This window comes from Oncorhynchus gorbuscha, linkage group LG02 (assembly GCF_021184085.1).
Source record: "Oncorhynchus gorbuscha isolate QuinsamMale2020 ecotype Even-year linkage group LG02, OgorEven_v1.0, whole genome shotgun sequence".
NCBI classification, from domain to species: Eukaryota; Metazoa; Chordata; class Actinopteri; order Salmoniformes; family Salmonidae; genus Oncorhynchus; species Oncorhynchus gorbuscha.
The window spans coordinates 8249285-8269904 of record NC_060174.1 but is presented as its reverse complement, the minus strand read 5'-3'; the positions used below and the strand labels follow the sequence as shown (position 1 = coordinate 8269904).

Here is a 20620-nt window from a genome sequence, read left to right as displayed (position 1 = left end):
TGTGGATGGAAACGTAATTTCTGTCTAGTCGATAGCAAATCGCTGATCGGGGTTTGAAATCGACGCGGCGCAGAAGCGAAGACAACCACGACAGTGAAACGGTAAACGAACACAACTGAGTTGAATCTCCTGGCTTGATGAGGAGGTAGCTGGCATATATTGAATGCCTAAATTATATTTTAAGTAAACTGATCCGATTATCATTCTCAGTTTTGTAGTGTGTGTTTTTAGATAGCTAACTTAACGTCGCCAACTAACTAAAGTGCCTAAATAGTTCCTGTTTAATTACATGTCCGAATTATCCCGTTGTAAATAAAGTTAACTGTCAACTGTTTGCAGGGGAAGATGTGCAATTTTTATAGACGTGTCTACGGATAACGTTGGAAACATTTAATTGACGAAGGATTTGTATATTTTTTTAACCATATTTTAAAATCTCTACAGTACCGTGTACTTTATACTCGATACCAAAGGAAAAAGCACACAGCTTTTTATGATAATGTCTTGACCCTGACGCCCGAAATTTTTCAAAGATCAGTGTTGAAGTTCCGCGAGAAAATATAAAATACGAGATCATTGGATAAAACCCAGGAGTTAAACACGACCTGTCTTATCTCTGGCCTGTCACCTGCTCTTACCCTTCAGAGGAGGGAAAACGGGTGCTACAAGGCAATAAAAACGACAAGTGACAACACTATGGAAATCACTCCGAATAGCACACCTGCATCTTTGCAACGCAGAACCAGAACAGGTTCAATTGTCAAAAGCGCAGGTAAAGACATCGGCAACGCTGGGTCAGCGGTACCGACTCTAATCAATCTAAAGTTCTCTCTGAATCAAACCCCCGAACGACAGGAAATGCAGCTGTATTACGGTCATTTAGTCTTGGGGACACCTCATCTAAAAGTAAATCGAGAGAAGCTGTTAACCTTTTAAACACTCCATCTAAAGGAGTTGAAAGGTTTCCGTCTAGATTTGCGCCAAAACAACCAGCAACCTCGGGTAAAGTAGACGTGACAAGACCAGACCAAAACTTTTTCAACACCCACTTGAAAGACTCCTTTCGAGAAAATCACGGCAAAGAAGGATGCCTTTGAGAGATTGGCTGGGGGAAAAGGTCCAAAAAGTGGTGGCTGTAAAAATGGCAAGCCCAGAGAGGCTAAAGAAGCACACACAGGTGACGGTGGAGGCTGCGAAACCTGGTGCAACTCACAGTTCTTAGACGTTTCTGCTCAGTAGTCAAGGAGCAAATGGTGACCTCGAACTTTCCGTCAATCCATAGCGATGTAAGCGTGGCAATGTCCTCTACTCCTGCACCAACATCCTATGTCTCGACCGAGCCTTTGGTCCGATCCAAACCAGATACCCTGAAGATGGAGAACAGTGCTGTGACAGTTGCGGTCCGGCTGAGGCCATTCAACACCAGGTAAAAAAAAAACTATATATATATTTGATTTATTTTGTTTTTCATTGAAATCAGATTCATTCAGCATTCATCCAGCTCTAATATGGCCCCCTTCTTTAACTGCAACAAGAGTCATCATACTAATTTGCGTCTTTATCCATTAGGCCTAATCAGTGATGTAAAAAATGACCCAATATTTGCCTTACATTTGCTTTCAGGGAATCAAATCAAATGTATTTATATAGCCCTTCGTACATCAGCTGATATCTCAAAGTGCTGTACAGAAACCCAGCCTAAAACCCCCAAACAGCAAGCAATGCAGGTTTAGAAGCACGGAGAAAGCATCGCAGGTGATCTTCATGGATAACCAGGAGACTGTTCTTCAACATCCAGGCAGAGGCACGAGGCACGCCTTCACATATGACTTCTGCTCCGTTGATAAACGCGGCCCTGGCTCTGCCAGCCAGCAGACGGCGTATGAAACACTGGCCACGCCTCTTCTGGAGAGGGCCTTTGAGGGGTTCAACACCTGCCTGTTTGCTTACGGTCAAACTAGGTCGGGGAAGTCCTACGCGGACGTCTCACTCTGTTCTTTCTTTCTCACTCGCTTTTCTCTCACACACACACACACACACACACACACACACACACACACACACACACACACACACACACACACACACACACACACACACACACACTAGCTGATTCTGTGTTGTTATCACGAGTCTCCTTTTGAAGTTAGTAAGTAAACTGTTTAAAATTGGACGATGTTCCTCTATCCTTCTGCAGTATGATGGGTTTCGGGGAGGAGGCTGGACTAGCGCCAAGATTCTGCGAGGAGCTCTTTTCTCGGCTGTCTGCAGTTGACAATCAGGAGTTTTTTTTTTTATAGATTTTTTATTCATAGCAAGATATACACTTTGTTTATTCTGTCCAGTTGTCATGTAAAGCATGTGTTTTTATTTGCCATGTGAAATGAATACATTAGAAATCTTACTCAATCAAGCGCTCACGACAACTTGGCTGTTGTATAACAGGTCACATGTCATCTGGGGATGAGCTACTTCGAGGTGTACATCGAGAAAATCCATGACTTGCTCGTCGTCAACGAGGAACAAAACCACAGCTGTGACTAGGACAAAATGATTTTCAAAGCCATTTTTGCTTCCATTCTACTAAATGATCTTAGTAATGACAATGTTCTCTGTGTTTCTAGCTGAGGGTGAGGGAAGGGCCTTATGTTGCTGAGCTGTCCACGTCAGCAAACCTTTGGTTTCCATGAATGTCTTGTCAGATGTAATGATGGCTTGCTAGTCTTAAGGATTCGCTCAGTGGCTGTATGTTTTCTTCAGGAACGTGGTGAGCTCCTATGAAGACATTCAGGTAAGGTGCTTTACAGACATGCTTTCTGAACACTTATTACCACTTTTTGCACACTTAGTAAAGTGATGAAGTCCGTGTGTTGTGAATTCTTTTCTCCCTTCTGTTTCCAGGGTTGGCTGGAGCTTGGAAACAAGCAGTGAGCCTCTGCAGCCACAGGCATGAACGACGATCCCACTCGGTCTTCACCCTGGGTATGACCCAGACCAAGGTGAACCTCGCCGGCCGGGCCTCTGTCTTTGTGTTTTAGCCTCACTGTCCAGTGCATCTTTACAATCTACCTCTAGGGAGTGTTACGGATACCAGTATCCTGTGTGTGTATCCTCCTCCTCTAGGGAGTGTTACGGATACCAGTATCCTGTGTGTGTATCCTCCTCCTCTAGGGAGTGTTACGGATACCAGTATCCTCCTCCTCTAGGGAGTGTTACGGATACCAGTATCCTCCTCCTCTAGGGAGTGTTACGGATACCAGTATCCTGTGTGTGTATCCTCCTCCTCTAGGGAGTGTTACAGATACCAGTATCCTGTGTGTGTGTCCTCCTCCTCTAGGGAGTGTTACGGATACCAGTATCCTGTGTGTGTATCCTCCTCCTCTAGGGAGTGTTACGGATACCAGTATCCTGTGTGTGTCCTCCTCCTCTAGGGAGTGTTACGGATACCAGTATCCTGTGTGTATCCTCCTCCTCTAGGGAGTGTTACGGATACCAGTATCCTCCTCCTCTAGGGAGTGTTACGGATACCAGTATCCTGTGTGTGTATCCTCCTCCTCTAGGGACCATATAGCATGTTTCTGTTTGAATACACACATTTAGTGTGTGTGTGTGTGTGTGTGTGTGTGTGTGTGTGTGTGTGTGTGTGTGTGTGTGTGTGTGTGTGGAGAGGGAAGAACATGACCACAGAATCACCAGCAGGATCAACCTGGTGGACTTGGCCGGCAGTGAGCGTTGCTCCTCAGCCCAGACCGCCTCATGGTGAGCACTGCTCCTCATCCCAGACCGCCTCATGGTGAGCACTGCTCCTCAGCCCAGACCGCCTCATGGTGAGCGCTGCTCCTCATCCCAGACCGCCTCATGGTGAGCGCTGCTCCTCATCCCAGACCGCCTCATGGTGAGCTCTGCTCCTCATCCCAGACCGCCTCATGGTGAGCACTGCTCCTCATCCCAGACCGCCTCATGGTGAGCTCTGCTCCTCAGCCCAGACCGGCTCATGGTGAGCTCTGCTCCTCATCCCAGACCGCCTCATGGTGAGCACTGCTCCTCATCCCAGACCGCCTCATGGTGAGCTCTGCTCCTCATCCCAGACCGCCTCATGGTGAGCTCTGCTCCTCATCCCAGACCGCCTCATGGTGAGCACTGCTCCTCATCCCAGACCGCCTCATGGTGAGCTCTGCTCCTCAGCCCAGACCGGCTCATGGTGAGCTCTGCTCCTCATCCCAGACCGCCTCATGGTGAGCACTGCTCCTCATCCCAGACCGCCTCATGGTGAGCTCTGCTCCTCATCCCAGACCGCCTCATGGTGAGCACTGCTCCTCATCCCAGACCGCCTCATGGTGAGCTCTGCTCCTCAGCCCAGACCGGCTCATGGTGAGCGCTGCTCCTCAGCCCAGACCGGCTCATGGTGAGCGCTGCTCCTCAGCCCAGACCGGCTCATGGTGAGCGCTGCTCCTCAGCCCAGACCGGCTCATGGTGAGCTCTGCTCCTCAGCCCAGACCGCCTCATGGTGAGCACTGCTCCTCAGCCCAGACCGCCTCATGGTGAGCTGCTCCTCAGCCCAGACCGCCTCATGGTGAGCACTGCTCCTCAGCCCAGACCGCCTCATGGTGAGCACTGCTCCTCAGCCCAGACCGCCTCATGGTGAGCGCTGCTCCTCAGCCCAGACCGCCTCATGGTGAGCACTGCTCCTCAGCCCAGACCGCCTCATGGTGAGCGTTGCTCCTCAGCCCAGACCGCCTCATGGTGAGCACTGCTCCTCAGCCCAGACCGCCTCATGGTGAGCACTGCTCCTCAGCCCAGACCGCCTCATGGTGAGCGCTGCTCCTCAGCCCAGACCGCCTCATGGTGAGCGCTGCTCCTCAGCCCAGACCGCCTCATGGTGAGCGCTGCTCCTCATCCCAGACCGCCTCATGGTGAGCGCTGCTCCTCATCCCAGACCGCCTCATGGTGAGCGCTGCTCCTCAGCCCAGACCGCCTCATGGTGAGCGCTGCTCCTCAGCCCAGACCGCCTCATGGTGAGCGTTGCTCCTCATCCCAGACCGGCTCATGGTGAGCTCTGCTCCTCAGCCCAGACCGCCTCATGGTGAGCGTTGCTCCTCAGCCCAGACCGGCTCATGGTGAGCTCTGCTCCTCAGCCCAGACCGCCTCATGGTGAGCACTGCTCCTCAGCCCAGACCGCCTCATGGTGAGCTCTGCTCCTCAGCCCAGACCGGCTCATGGTGAGCTCTGCTCCTCATCCCAGACCGCTCATGGTGAGCACTGCTCCTCATCCCAGACCGCCTCATGGTGAGCTCTGCTCCTCATCCCAGACCGCCTCATGGTGAGCACTGCTCCTCATCCCAGACCGCCTCATGGTGAGCTCTGCTCCTCAGCCCAGACCGGCTCATGGTGAGCGCTGCTCCTCAGCCCAGACCGGCTCATGGTGAGCGCTGCTCCTCAGCCCAGACCGGCTCATGGTGAGCTCTGCTCCTCAGCCCAGACCGCCTCATGGTGAGCACTGCTCCTCAGCCCAGACCGCCTCATGGTGAGCGTTGCTCCTCAGCCCAGACCGCCTCATGGTGAGCACTGCTCCTCAGCCCAGACCGCCTCATGGTGAGCGCTGCTCCTCATCCCAGACCGCCTCATGGTGAGCGCTGCTCCTCAGCCCAGACCGCCTCATGGTGAGCGCTGCTCCTCAGCCCAGACCGCCTCATGGTGAGCGCTGCTCCTCAGCCCAGACCGCCTCATGGTGAGCGTTGCTCCTCATCCCAGACCGGCTCATGGTGAGCTCTGCTCCTCAGCCCAGACCGCCTCATGGTGAGCGTTGCTCCTCAGCCCAGACCGGCTCATGGTGAGCTCTGCTCCTCAGCCCAGACCGCCTCATGGTGAGCGCTGCTCCTCAGCCCAGACCGCCTCATGGTGAGCGCTGCTCCTCAGCCCAGACCGCCTCATGGTGAGCTCTGCTCCTCATCCCAGACCGCCTCATGGTGAGCGCTGCTCCTCAGCCCAGACCGCCTCATGGTGAGCTCTGCTCCTCAGCCCAGACCGCCTCATGGTGAGCGCTGCTCCTCAGCCCAGACCGCCTCATGGTGAGCTCTGTACACCGCTGTGTTTCCACGGCTTTCTTTTACTCATCCACATTTTCAATGGTCATAGACACCGTGTAGACATCGGATGCTGTAGGTGTCATGGAGGGCAGGTAGTTTGCCCCCCCCCCCCTCCCCGGTGATGCGTTGTGCGTCCTATTCCCCTGTCTGTATCCTAGGAAGGTGCCAGACTAGGAGGAAGGTCTTTACCCCATGCTGAGCCTGGGGAAGGTGATCTCTGCCCAGACGAAGAGGAAGATCTTTACCCCCTGCTGAGCCTGGGGAAGGTGATCTCTGCCCAGACGAGGAGGAAGGTCTTTACCCCCCTGCTGAGCCTGGGGAAGGTGATCTCTGCCCAGACTAGGAGGAAAAAAAAAAATGCCATTTAGCAGACTCTTTTATCCAAAGCGACTTACAGTCATGTGTGCATACATTCTACGTATGGGTGGTCCCGGGGATCGAACCCACTACCCTGGCGTTAGGAAGGTCTTTACCCCCTGCTGAGCCTGGGGAAGGTGATCTCTGCCCAGACTAGGAGGAAGGTCTTTACCCCCTGCTGAGCCTGGGGAAGGTGATCTCTGCCCAGACGAGGAGGAAGGTCTTTACCCCCTGCTGAGCCTGGGGAAGGTGATCTCTGCCCAGACTAGGAGGAAGGTCTTTACCCCCTGCTGAGCCTGGGGAAGGTGATCTCTGCCCAGACTAGGAGGAAGGTCTTTACCCCCTGCTGAGCCTGGGGAAGGTGATCTCTGCCCAGACTAGGAGGAAGGTCTTTACCCTCTGCTGAGCCGGGGAAGGTGATCTCTGCCCAGACGAGGAGGAAGGTCTTTACCCCCTGCTGAGCCTGGGGAAGGTGATCTCTGCCCAGACTAGGAGGAAGGTCTTTACCCCCTGCTGTGCTCACATGGTGAATGAAAGATGCTTCACTGACAAGAGATAAATGCCTCTTATACAGACATATAAAATGGGCTCCATTCCATTATAATATAGTCAGTTGAGAGATTGGATTGAAATGGACTGGACCCCAACCCTGCCACACGACAGTATCATCAAGCCTGTGAAAGAGTGATTCTGTGGGAAACTCAACCTGAGCATCCACAAATAGTCAATTTTGTATAGATGGGGAGCGGGGTGTGTGTGTGTGTGACTGGGAAAAGCATCGCCCCACATTTAAAAATAAAAAAATGTAGGAAAAGTTTTTGTAAAACGTGCATCTAATATCAGATCATCTTGCAACTCTCTGTGAAGCCACATTTCATCCAGGTTTCATATAACATTGCAAGATTTGTTTTGGTTTGTGAGGTGATTTTGTCGAGAGCTTTGCGTGAATAGCGTGTTGCATCTCCACCGTGTTGCATCTCCACCGTGTTGCATCTCCACCGTGTTGCATCTCCACCGTGTTGCATCTCCACCGTGTTGCATCTCCACCGTGTTGCATCTCCACCGTGTTGCATCTCCACCGTGTTGCATCTCCACCGTGTTGCATCTCCACCGTGTTGCATCTCCACCGTGTTGCATCTCCACCGTGTTGCATCTCCACCGTGTTGCATCTCCACCGTGTTGCATCTCCACCGTGTTGCATCTCCACCGTGTTGCATCTCCACCGTGTGTGAATACCCTTTCCTGTTGCCTTGTTGTCCAGGCTGCGTGAGGAGAGCCTGGGCGGAAACTCCAAGACGGCCATGAAACCACCCTGAGCCCGCCGGGTAGCAACGTGGAGGAGAACCTGAGCCCAGCAGGTAGCAACGTGGAGGAGAACCTGAGCCCAGCGGTCACAGCAACGTGGAGGAGAGCCTGAGCCCAGCGGGTAGCAACGTGGAGGAGAGCCTGAGCCCAGCAGGTAGCAACGTGGAGGAGAGCCTGAGCCCAGCAGGTAGCAACGTGGAGGAGAACCTGAGCCCAGCAGGTAGCAACGTGGAGAACCTGAGCCCAGCAGTCACAGCAACGTGGAGGAGACCCTGAGCCCAGCAGTCACAGCAACGTGGAGGAGGACCTGAGCCCAGCAGTCACAGCAACGTGGAGGAGACCCTGAGCCCAGCAGTCACAGCAACGTGGAGGAGGACCTGAGCCCAGCAGTCACAGCAACGTGGAGGAGGACCTGAGCCCAGCAGTCACAGCAACGTGGAGGAGACCCTGAGCCCAGCAGTCACAGCAACGTGGAGGAGAACCTGAGCCCAGCAGTCACAGCAACGTGGAGGAGACCCTGAGCCCAGCGGTCACAGCAACGTGGAGGAGAGCCTGAGCACAGCGGTCACAGCAACGTGGAGGAGAGCCTGAGCCCAGCGGTCACAGCAACGTGGAGGAGAGCCTGAGCCCAGCAGGTAGCAACGTGGAGGAGAGCCTGAGCCCAGCAGGTAGCAACGTGGAGGAGAGCCTGAGCCCAGCGGTCACAGCAACGTGGAGGAGAGCCTGAGCCCAGCGGGTAGCAACGTGGAGGAGAACCTGAGCACGCTGCGGTACGCCAAGCAGGCCCGCGGGATCATCACCGTGGCCAAGGTCAACGAGGACACCAACGCCAAGCTCATCAGAGGTCAGCCCCTCATCCCTCGCCCTCCCATACTGCCACCAATCTCTCTCTCTCTTTTTCTCATCCGTCCATCACCAGGTTCAGTTAACTAGCCATCTCAACTGTCATGAAGGTATTATTCAAAGGAAATTGCTACTCCACATTTCCTGTTTTTTTGGCGCTAGGGGGAGCTCTTGCAAAGGCTCTATTTTACACGGGAAGAGGAAACGGTGCAGAGGTTGTGACCATCTACCTTTTTTATGGTTTTAGTACTATATGTGTATTAAACAGAGGAGGCTGGTGGGAGGAGGTATAGGAGGACGGGCTCATTTGTAATTGCTTAAATGGAACTGTATCAAACATATGGGAACCCTGTTTGACTCCGTTGTATTTATTCCAGTCATTACAATGAGCACATCCTCCTACAGCTCCTCCCACCAGCCTCCACTGGTATCAAAAATGTAGGTTACTGTTTGACAGTCATACATGTGATGTAACAAAAGCTCTTACAAAATGGCACCTAACTTTTTTTTCCTTCTGTTTTAGCAGCAATTTAACAATGTAATTTCTGTGTGTCTTTGTTACTCGAGCTGAAAGCTGAGGTAGAGAAGTCGGGCGGCTCAGATGAGCTCTCAGGGCAACGAGCCGGAGAAGATGGGCCTCTTCCAGCAGGAGGTCTTGGCTCTGAAGAGCCAGCTGACGCAGCAGGAGGTCTTGGCTCTGAAGAGCCAGCTGACGCAGCAGGAGGTCTTGGCTCTGAAGAGCCAGCTGACGCAGCAGGAGGTCTTGGCTCTGAAGAGCCAGCTGACGCAGCAGGAGGTCTTGGCTCTGAAGAGCCAGCTGACGCAGCAGGAGGTCTTGGCTCTGAAAAGCCAGCTGACGCAGCAGGAGAGGGAGATGGCCGAGGCTCACAGGTGACAACCGTAAAATCTGCACACATCTTGTCCCAGAGAGGCTATGTGACAAAAAATACTACAACTGCAGTACTCAACTTGAATCTGATTCCTTCACCTCTTGTCAGTGCGTGGAGAGAGAAGCTGGAGCTGGCAGAGAAACACAAACGTGAGGAAACCGAAGAATTACAGGTCAGCTTATAACCGAACTAAAAGCGACCTTTATCTTCATAATCAGTGTTTCACTCTACTGTATCGACCTACCTTCCACATTCCTTTGGCACATTTCAGAATATCATTTCCCCTCCTAAATTCATCTGCTTCCCTCTCTTCTCCCCATCAGGAAGCGGGCATCACGTTTGCTGTGGACAACCGACTACCCAACTTGGTGAACCTGAACGAGGACCCACAGCTGTCGGAGATGTTGTTATACATGATTAAGGAGGGACAGACCAAGGTCGGCCAGGACAAGTCCGAGTCCCCCCACGACATCCAACTGTGGGGCCCTTATCGCCGACCACCACTGGTGAGAAGGACAGACCCACCACCACCTTGTATTGTCTTGCGTCTTGTATGTATTGTCTTGTACGTATTGTCTTGCGTCTTGTACGTATTGTCTTGCGTCTTGTACGTATTGTCTTGTACGTCTCGTCTTGCGTCTTGCACGTATTGTCCTGCGTCATGTATGTCTTGTCTTGCGTGGGTAAACAGACCCACCACCACCTCGTATTGTCTTGCATCTTGTACGTATTGTCTTGCGTCTTGTACGTATTGTCTTGTACGTCTTGTCTTGCGTACGTCTTGTCTTACGTCTTGTCTTGTCTTGCGTCTTGTCTTGTCTTGTACGTCTTGTCTTGCGTCTTGTACGTCTTGTCTTGCGTCTTGTCTTGCGTCTTGTCTTGCGTCTTGTACGTCTTGTCTTGCGTCTTGTACGTCTTGTCTTGCGTCTTGTACGTCTTGTCTTGCGTCTTGTACGTCTTGTCTTGCGTCTTGTACGTCTTGTCTTGCGTCTTGTACGTCTTGTCTTGTACGTCTTGTCTTGCGTCTTGTCTTGCGTCTTGTCTTGCGTCTTGTCTTGCGTCTTGTACGTCTTGTCTTGCGTCTTGTCTTACGTCTTGTCTTGCGTCTTGTACGTCTTGTCTTGTCTTGTCTTGTCTTGCGTCTTTATGCTTGTCTTGTCTTGCGTCTTGTCTTGCGTCTTGTCTTGCGTCTTGTGCGTCTTGTCTTGTCTTGCGTCTTACGCCTTGTCTTGCGTCTTGTACGTCTTGTCTTGCGTCTTGTCTTGCGTCTTGTACGTCTTGTCTTGCGTCTTGTCTTGCGTCTTGTCTTGCGTCTTGTACGTCTTGTCTTGCGTCTTGTACGTCTTGTCTTGCGTCTTGTACGTCTTGTCTTGCGTCTTGTCTTGCGTCTTGTCTTGTGTCTTGTACGTCTTGTCTTGCGTCTTGTCTTGTACGTCTTGTCTTGCGTCTTGTCTTGAGTCTTGTACGTATCGTCTTGCGTCTTGTACGTATCGTCTTGCATCTTGTACGTATCGTCTTGCGTCTTGTACGTCTTGTCTTGCGTCTTGTACGTCTTGTCTTGCGTCTTGTACGTCTTGTCTTGCGTCTTGTATGTCTTGTCTTGCGTCTTGTATGTACTGTCTTGCGTCTTGTATGTACTGTCTTGCGTCTTGTGCGTATTGTCTTGCGTCTTGTGCGTCTTGTCTTGCGTCTTGTCTTGCGTCTTGTCTTGCGTCTTGTCTTGCGTCTTGTACGTCTTGTCTTGCGTCTTGTACGTCTTGTCTTGCGTCTTGTACGTACTGTCTTGCGTCTTGTACGTACTGTCTTGCGTCTTGTACGTCTTGTCTTGCGTCTTGTACGTCTTGTCTTGCGTCTTGTGCGTCTTGTCTTGCATCTTGTGCGTCTTGTCTTGCGTCTTGTGCGTCTTGTGCGTCTTGTCTTGCATCTTGTGCGTCTTGTCTTGCGTCTTGTGCGTCTTGTACGTCTTGTCTTGCGTCTTGTCTTGCGTCTTGTGCGTCTTGTACGTCTTGTCTTGCGTCTTGTGCGTCTTGTACGTACTGTCTTGCGTCTTGTACGTACTGTCTTGCGTCTTGTACGTACTGTCTTGCGTCTTGTGCGTCTTGTCTTGCGTCTTGTGCGTCTTGTCTTGCGTCTTGTGCGTCTTGTCTTGCGTCTTGTGCGTCTTGTACGTCTTGTCTTGCGTCTTGTCTTGCGTCTTGTGCGTCTTGTACGTCTTGTCTTGCGTCTTGTGCGTCTTGTACGTACTGTCTTGCGTCTTGTACGTACTGTCTTGCGTCTTGTACGTACTGTCTTGCGTCTTGTACGTCTTGTCTTGCGTCTTGTCTTTCGTCTTGTACGTCTTGTCTTTCGTCTTGTACGTCTTGTCTTGCGTCTTGTGCGTCTTGTCTTGCGTCTTGTGCGTCTTGTCTCTTGTCTTGTGCGTCTTGTGCGTCTTGTCTTGCGTCTTGTGCGTCTTGTCTTGCGTCTTGTACGTCTTCTCTTGCGTCTTGTACGTCTTGTCTTGCGTCTTGTACGTCTTGTCTTGCGTCTTGTACGTCTTGTCTTGCGTCTTGTACGTCTTGTCTTGCGTCTTGTACGTCTTGCCTTGCGTCTTGTACGTCTTGCGTCTTGCGTCTTGCGTCTTGCGTCTTGCGTCTTGCGTCTTGCGTCTTGTGCGTCTTGTACGTCTTGTCTTGCGTCTTGTATGTCTTGTCCTGCGTCTTGTATGTCTTGTCTTGCGTCTTGTCTTGCGTCTTGTCTTGCGTCTTGTCTTGCGTCTTGTACGTCTTGTCTTGCGTCTTGTACGTCTTGTACGTCTTGCGTCTTGTACGTCTTGTCTTGCGTCTTGTACGTCTTGTCTTGCGTCTTGTACGTCTTGTCTTGTGTCAAAAACATATTTTCAAATTGTATATTTTAATTTGTGGGCTGAGCAAGTAGCAGACAATGACCTACTCTCCATACACAAATAATTACACTTCAATGTTACAATATCATATTTAAATTGACTGTTTGGCGGGGGAGGAAATAAAACCTTTTTGCTCATTCTACAGAAGGAAAGGGTGCTATTGTTAGCGATTTTGAACAGTCAGTCTACAGTTTACAGCCCTATAATATAAGTTAAATTATTTTGGGTAAATTCCATTTTCCCAGTTATTTTCTTTTTCAGTATTTCACTCATCTGATTTTATTTATATTTTCATGGGAAAAACTACAAACATTTGAACAGCCAAGTCCACAGTAGTGCTTAAACAACATTAGAACACCACTTTTGTCTTGAAAAATTCTGCCTGAATTTTTGGGAGGTTGTAGTTGTCCTTTTAATAAAATTTAGCAAAAGACCATTGTTTGGCAAGCAGTGTTTTTGTAGTTTACACTGTACAACGGTGCTTTTCTTCCCCCAGGAGGAGGAGAGCGAGAGGAAGCATCATTGGGAGATGGACCAGCAGCAGGTAGCCTCCAAGATGGAGGAGCTGCAGTCGGCCAAGGTGGAGCTGGAGCAGGAGGTGGACACGTCTCCACCTCCATATGGAGGCCCAGGCCGCACGGCGGGCCATGGCCGACCACGGTGTCCGGCAGGCCAAGGTGGTGGAGGTCCTCGAGGCAGAGAAGTGGAAGATCGACAAAGACCTTGAGGAGATGCAGTAGAAACTGCCGTTGAAATGAAGCCGGACTCCGAGAAACGGTACACCATTGTTAGGGATTTTCATCTTCAGGGTCGTATTCATGAGAAAACGGTCAGTGACAGCCTGGCCCGCCCCTGAGGGAACTCGACCAGGTCAGTGACAACCTGGCCCGCCCCTGAGGGAACTCGACCAGGTCAGTGACAACCTGGCCCGCCCCTGAGCGAACTCGACCAGGTCAGTAACAACCTGGCCCGCCCCTGAGGGAACTCGACCAGGTCAGTAACAACCTGGCCCGCCCCTGAGGGAACTCGACCAGGTCAGTGACAACCTGGCCCGCCCCTGAGGGAACTCGACCAGGTCAGTGACAACCTGGCCCGCCCCTGAGGGAACTCGACCAGGTCAGTAACAACCTGGCCCGCCCCTGAGGGAACTCGACCATGTCAGTGACAGCCTGGCCCGCCGTGAGGCAACTCGACCAGGTCAGTAACAGTAGTTTCATACCACTAATACATATGTTGTCCATCTGACTTTGGTGTGTTTATTGTAATGTGAATGCCGTCTATCTCAATCATGTTGTGTCATACAAATTAGTTACAGTAATCGTGTTTTTTTTCATACAGTTTAGTTAAAGTAATCATATATTTCTGAAGCCATTTGGACAGCTGGTTAACGTAGTTGGTAGTTAACATACCGCTATCAGATTTATACTGCGTTCTCCCGCCCTGTCTGTCTCCCGCCCTGTCAGTCTCCCACCCTGTCAGTCTCCCGCCCTGTCAGTCTCCCGCCCTGTCAGTCTCCCGCCCTGTCAGTCTCCCGCCCTGTCCGTCTCCCGCCCTGTCCGTCTCCCGCCCTGTCCGTCTCCCGCCCTGTCCGTCTCCCGCCCTGTCCGTCTCCCGCCCTGTCCGTCTCCCGCCCTGTCCGTCTCCCGCCCTGTCCGTCTCCCGCCCTGTCCGTCTCCCGCCCTGTCCGTCTCCCGCCCTGTCCTTCTCCCGCCCTGTCCGTCTCCTGCCCTGTCCGTCTCCCGCCCTGTCCGTCTCCCGCTCGCAGCAAGAACAACAGTATGTCAGTCCTCTTGTGGATTTTACCGGTGCTCATCTAATTTACAAAACACTTATTTGTGCATGAAAGGGGGCCGTTCCTGTCGTTTCTCATGAAGCTGAATACATGACCGGGGGTTAATTAAAATGTTTTCTCCCTCCCCAGGGGGACCGCAGCGCATCTGAAGATGACGACGTGTTTTACGACCCCAATGATGAGTGGGAGCAAGATATATCTGCCTCCTCAACCGCCGCCTCCTTTTCATGGAGAAGGTACATTTCTAGTGTCTCCCCCAAATGGCACCCTATTCCCTCCAAATGGCACCCTATTCCCTCCAAGTGGCACCCTATTCCCTCCAAGTGGCACCCTCAACAGTAGTGTACTTTGGGGACACAAACCTAGTCTCTCCTCTTTTCAGTGTCTCTGTCCTCGATTGACCCCAAGCACAAATGTGACAGAAGTTGGAAGGAAATGGAACATGATGAATGTTGAAAAACCCTGTTTTTAGGTGACCTCAAGAAAAGTCATACAAACATTTGAAACGCACTAGTGTTGATATTTCCACAGTTTTATTTACTACTTGGCACGCCCTGGAAGTTCAATCTGTCCATATCTTCTTCCTCAATATGAAATAACCACACAATAATTTTTCACTCATTTCTTCACCCAGCCTCTGTTTTCATAATGTAATGCGTGTAGCTCCTAGAGTTCTATAAAAAGGCTAGTCAGCGTACCTATGTTTTCTCCAACCTCCGCTGCCCGCAAACCTTCAGGATACTATTTACCCTACATCATTATTTTCCTTGTCGGCCATATTTATGGGCCTGGTTGCTGACGGAGAGGAGGCCAAATGAAACTTGGCAGGCGTGTCTGTGGTTCTCTCTGAATGTCTGTCCTCTCCTCCATCTGCTCTGAGAAGATAGGACAGTTGAATGAGATGTGGCTGGTGCGTGGTGCCTGTCAATCATCATGAACTGCTTTAGACCGTTGGGATCCATTCCAAGACACATTAGTAATGTGTTTTTTTCCCCCTATAGGAGCAGAATCCTGTTGAAGAGCAGGAGGATTTCTAGTCTGCGTTGCACGACTAGGAATGGGCATTTGACATTATTTCATTTTTGTGCGTGGGCTGCGTCTCAATCCACATCTGTGGTAGAAGGTGGTCGGCGCGACAACGGTGTTTGCTACACCTTGACACATCACGGAAATCAGTCTCCTCACAAGGACGTCTGTAGCATCCAAACGGTTTGGCCTACAAACTAATATGACTCCTCTGTGGAAGGGTCTCATGAACATGTACATGTTGGTTGTTTTGGTCGCCCGCAAGACTGAAGGTACCAGTTTAAATGTTTTTATGGAAGTGTACACTGAGTGACCATAGATGACCAGGTGAGTCCAGGTGAAAGCTATGATCCCTTATTGATGTCACATGTTAAATCCACTTCAATCAGTGTAGATGAAAGGGGAAGAGATGGGTTAAATGGAGACATGGATTGTGTATGTGTGCCATTCTGAGGGTGAATGGGCAAGACGAAAGATTTAAGTGCCTTTTGAATAGGGTATGGTAGTAGGTGCCAGGTGCACCAGTTTGAGTCGAACTTCAACGCTGCTGGGTTTTTCCACGCAGTTCCCCCATGTCTATCAAGAATGGTTCCACACCCAAAGGACATCCAGCCAACTTGACACAACTGTGGGAAGCATTGAATATCCCTTTGAGCATGGTGGAGTTATTAATTACAATTTAGATGGTGTATCAATCACCCAGTCACTACAAAGATGCAGGCATCCTTCCTAACTCAGTTGCCAGAGAGGAAGGAAACCACTCAGGGATTTCACCATGAGGCCAATGGTGACGTTAAAACAGAGTTTTTAATGGCTGTGTCAGGAGAAACCTGAGGATGGATCAACAACATTGTAGTTACTCCACAATACTAACCTAATAGACAGTTTAAATAAGGATGCCTGTACAAAATAAAAAATATTCCACAAACATACATCCTTTTTGTAATAAGGAACTAAAGTAATACTGCAAAAAAATGTGGCAAAGAGATACATTTTATGCCCTGAATACAAAGCTGTGACTACACTTCATATTTTCAAGCATGGTGGTGGCTGCATCATGGTATGGGTATGCTTGTCATCGATTAAGGACTGTGGAGTTTTCTGGATGATTTATTATTTTATTTTTGTATGGAATAGAGCTAAGAACAGGCAAAATCCTAGAGGATAACCTGGTTGTCTGCTTTCCTACAGACACAAATTTACCTTTCAGCAAGACAATAACCTAAAACACAAGGTTAAATACACACTGTTGTTGCTTACCAGGACAAAATGGAGTGTTCCCCAGTGGCCTTGTTAGATTTGACTTACCTCCTTAAACCTATGGCAAGAATTGGAAAATGTTTGTCTGGCAATGATCAACAATCAACTTGACAAAGCTTCCGTCAGGCCACTCTCCCATGAAGTCCAGATTGGTGAAGAGACTGTTGTCCTTCCGGCAGGTTATCCCGGTTATCCCGTCTCAGCCAAGGAACTATCAGAGTGGTCATTGGGTTCTTGGTCACCTCCCTGACCAAGGTCTTTGTTGCCTAGTTTGTTCGGACAGCCAGCTCTAGTCAGAGTCTGGGTAGTTTCATATTTTCTTCCCAATGATTGAGACCACTGTGCTCTCGGAAACTTTTCAACACTCTAGAAATTGTTTCATAACCTTCCCCATATATTTTCGTCAACACAATTCTATCTCTGAGATCTACGGTCAGTTCCTTGAACTTCATGGTACAGTTTCTACTCAGACATCCACTGTGGGACCTTTTTTATATAGACAAACGGTTATTTCTAAATAATGTCCAAACAATTGAATTGGCCACAAGTGGAGTCCAAGTTGTAGTGACTTGTCAAGGATGATGAAAGGAAATTGGATGCACCTGAGCTCAATATGAAGCGTCACAGCAAAGGGGTATGAATACTTATGTAAATTAGATTTCTGTATTTCATTCTCAATACATTTCTAAAAACATGTTTTCACGTTGTCATGATAGGGTATTGTGTGGAGATGGGTGAGAGGGGGACAAACCTCTATTTATAAAAAAAAAAAATAAAATAAAAATTTGAATTTAGGCTGTCGTGCAACAAAATGTGGAATAAGTCAAGGGGTATGAATACTTTCTGAAGGCAGTGGTTTTCTCCCTGCTCCTTTTGAAATACTAACCTGATTTTCATTTATTCTGTCTGTTCCAGTGTTTGAGGCTGAGGCACAGAGCCAGCTGGTGAAGGCCACCTCAGCCATCCAGACAACCGTGTTCATCGCCACGCACTGGGTGACGTGTCGATCCTGGAACCGGAACGCTCTACATTAATGCAGAGGAGCTCAAGACCCCAAGTCAAGAGAACGGGAGGCTACTTTCAGCTTCTCATCCAGGTTAAACAAGACCCCAAGTCAAGCTTCTCATCCAGGTTAAACAAGACCCCAAGTCAAGAGAACGGGAGGCTACTTTCAGCTTCTCATCCAGGTTAAACAAGACCCAAGTCAAGAGAACGGGAGACTACTTTCAGCTTCTCATCCAGGTTAAACAAGACCCAAGTCAAGAGAACGGGAGGCTGCTTTCAGCTTCTCATCCAGGTTAAACAAGACCCAAGTCAAGAGAAAGGGAGGCTACTTTCAGCTTCTCATCCAGGTTAAACAAGACCCCAAGTCAAGAGAACGGGAGGCTACTTTCAGCTTCTCATCCAGATTAAACATCCTTGTTCTGTTTTTTCATGTTTCATTCTTTGTAAAGCTACTGACAATGTACTCTTGAAAAAAAGAGATTGTGATATTATCCTGGGTAAATAGCCATAGGTTGGATAAAGTTTTGAATTGAATAAATGTAGAACAAAGACCCCGTCGTCACCCATCGGAGCCTTGAAATGATTCAGTAGAGTAGCAGCTGGATGTGGCTGTGCAACATACAGACGGAGCTTTGCACCAGCTACATTCATATGCACCTTTTGTACAGCACAACATATGCATTGTTGACTGGTTTAGTGCAAATCATTTCATGGTGAATTACAGTCAAATACATTCTAGAAAAATCTCAGATTTTGTCTCGGTTTATCTCAAAGGTACGAGAAGACAAATCCTTTCAGTTTGACACGTTACTGGCTCTATCAAAATTCACATCTGTTGATTGACAGGTTTTAGCTTTGAGCTGTTTCACTGCTCGTATGGAAATGTACGAGCTTAGGGGAATTCTCAACCTTGAGTCAAATAAATATATACAAAATTCCAATCCAGTACCAGCACTAAACATATTTTTGAACCTTCTCCACCCTCTCCCTGATATTGTTCTATTTATTTATTTTACCTTTGTTTAACCAGGTAGGCAAGTTGAGAACAAGTTCTCATTTACAACTGCGACCTGGCCAGGATAAAACAAAGCAGTTTGACACATACAAAAACACAGAATTACACATGGAGTAAAACAAACATACAGTCAGTAATACAGTAGAAAAATAAGTCTATATACAATGTGAGCAAATGAGGTGAGATAAGGGAGGTAAAGGTAAAAAAAAAAAGGCCACGGTGGCGAAGTAAATACAATATAGCAAAAATATAATATGGCTTCACTTTCACAAATACTCAGAATACATTCAAATATAAAAAGATGGTTTTAATTCATTAACCAATTATTTATTTAATGTCCATTTCCCGTGTGGTCCCCAGGGCTGTGACTCCGCGATCTCATCCATGTTGAACGAGGCCCAGTGGTCAGTGTCTGGACTCGGCCCTGCAGGTCATCAGCTACCTGGCGGCTCCACGTGACCAAGCTGTGGGCCAAGGCCACGGGCAAGGTAACACTACGATACCACACCACATCGGTCTCTCACTTACCCTCTCTCTCTTGCGCTCACCGTCTCTCTCTCTCTAGCGCTCCCCTCTCTCTCTCTCGCGCTCACCGTCTCTCTCTTTCTAGCGCTCCCCTCTCTCTCTATTTTCCCTCTCTATTTTCTCTCTATATTTTCTCTCTCTCTATTCTCTCTCTCTCTCTCTATTTTCTCTCTCTCTATTCTCTCTCTCTCTCTCTCTCTCTCTCTTCTCTCTCTATTTTCTCTCTCTCTCTCTCTCTCTCTCTCTCTCTATTTTCTATATCTCTCTCTCTTTTCCCCCCAGCAGTCTGTGGTCCTGTCTCTGTTGGAGGGGACCTGTAAAGGGGTGCATTCTCTCCTGGAGGAGGGCCTGACTATCTCCAAGGAGATGCTGAGTGATAGCTGACCTACCCCAGGACCCACCCCGGTACCTAGACACCATTTATCTATAGGAGTTGTTTTGATATACTTTGAGAGGGATCATCAATGAAATGTAATGTAAAAAAATGGCAACAATAACTTGCATAGGAGATAATCTGGAATATCATTACAATATTATTTCTTCAGAACGCCTCCTATTTTTCTCCTTATCAACCATTTGTCTTCCAACAAGATACCATATGGTCTGTGTTTCTGGCAGGTTTTGCAGAGCCTCAAGTCGAAGATGCTCGACCTGTCCTGCCCTCTCCAGAGCTATATCCACTGCCACATGACGGTGAGCACTGAGCAACACAAACCCAACCAGCCCTGTCAGTCTTTCTTCAGATTAGTAGCCCCTCCCACAGCCAGCCCTGTCAGTCTTTCTTCAGATTAGTAGCCCCTCCCACAGCCAGCCCTGTCAGTCTTTCTTCAGATTAGTAGCCCCTCCCACAGCCAGCCCTGTCAGTCTTTCTTCGGATTAGTAGCCCCTCCCACAGCCAGCCCTGTCAGTCTTTCTTCAGATTAGTAGCCCCTCCCACAGCCAGCCCTGTCAGTCTTTCTTCAGATTAGTAGCCCCTCCCACAGCCAGCTCGGTAAAGGGAAAGCTCTACTAAAAAGCTATAGTCGGCTTTAACGCTACGGTCTCACGTTGGGCCAGTCGTTCAGGTAAATGGAAGCGTTGAATGAAAATGCCGTCCGTCAGAACCTTTTCACGTGCTTGTTTGCCGTTATCTGTTGTGCACAAACTATGGCCTTTGTCAGTGTTGATCATCGGCTGGAATAGATTCCCCTCCCGACTCCCCGTTGTCGTCAAACAGAAGGGGTCGGACGGACAAAAACCAGACACGTTGAATCTCTGTGGGCCAGAGATGGTAGAGCCATGGTTTTCATGACAATGACACAAGTCTTGAAATTGTCATATGTTTTATAATGTTGTTGCAGTGAAACTATTTGATTGTGAGTGTTTCTGTGTTTCTGCACCACTGTAGTGGATGGAGGAAGGGCTTTAATAGGTTTGTCAGAAGAAACCGCTTAATTATAATATTTGTCCAGTGTTTTTCCATATTGAATGGTTTGAAGTGCAAGGTTTCTCTGAATTGAATTGAAAACGGTCTTAGGTGGCAAGGGGACGTGACGTGGAGCGTGGAAATGAGCGTTGGCTATTTATTTAAAAACTAAAAAATTAGAGGCTTCATCTTCGCAGTGTAGATGTATTTTATTTTTTAATTTCTTC

At 49.2% G+C, this 20620-nt stretch overlaps 2 protein-coding genes and 1 long non-coding RNA gene across 6 annotated transcripts; all 3 read left to right on the top strand.

Annotated features, from left to right (window-relative positions):
* The first annotated feature begins 21 nt into the window (after positions 1-21).
* LOC123996670 (kinesin-like protein KIF14) lies at positions 22-18346 on the top strand. 4 transcript variants are annotated; one of them, XM_046300280.1, is made up of 12 exons: positions 22-1426; positions 2625-2791; positions 2902-2999; positions 7705-8592; positions 9159-9243; positions 9280-9482; positions 9590-9653; positions 9805-9987; positions 12862-13142; positions 14287-14393; positions 17359-17539; positions 17575-18346. In XM_046300280.1, the coding sequence occupies exons 5-9, from the start codon at positions 9193-9195 to the stop codon at positions 13090-13092; spliced, it is 732 nt and encodes a 243-aa protein (XP_046156236.1). In that variant the 5' UTR covers positions 22-1426; positions 2625-2791; positions 2902-2999; positions 7705-8592; positions 9159-9192; the 3' UTR covers positions 13093-13142; positions 14287-14393; positions 17359-17539; positions 17575-18346. The 4 variants fall into 4 exon arrangements, with proteins under 4 accessions (XP_046156236.1, XP_046156205.1, XP_046156217.1 ...); XM_046300249.1 differs by having other exon boundaries at positions 9159-9482; XM_046300261.1 differs by lacking the exon at positions 7705-8592 and having other exon boundaries at positions 9159-9482.
* On the top strand, positions 3791-6260 carry LOC123995561 (apidaecins type 73-like). Its single transcript, XM_046299195.1, has 13 exons — positions 3791-3861; positions 3982-4065; positions 4186-4269; positions 4356-4439; positions 4492-4641; positions 4728-4811; positions 4966-5049; positions 5136-5219; positions 5373-5456; positions 5645-5728; positions 5815-5898; positions 5985-6068; positions 6245-6260. The coding sequence occupies exons 1-13, from the start codon at positions 3791-3793 to the stop codon at positions 6258-6260; spliced, it is 1077 nt and encodes a 358-aa protein (XP_046155151.1).
* Positions 18347-18646: 300 nt separating the features above from the next.
* Positions 18647-19963, top strand: LOC123996686. Its single transcript, XR_006832024.1, has 3 exons — positions 18647-18951; positions 19271-19393; positions 19607-19963. It is a non-coding gene; the product is annotated as an uncharacterized LOC123996686 (long non-coding RNA).
* The last annotated feature ends 657 nt before the right edge of the window (positions 19964-20620 follow it).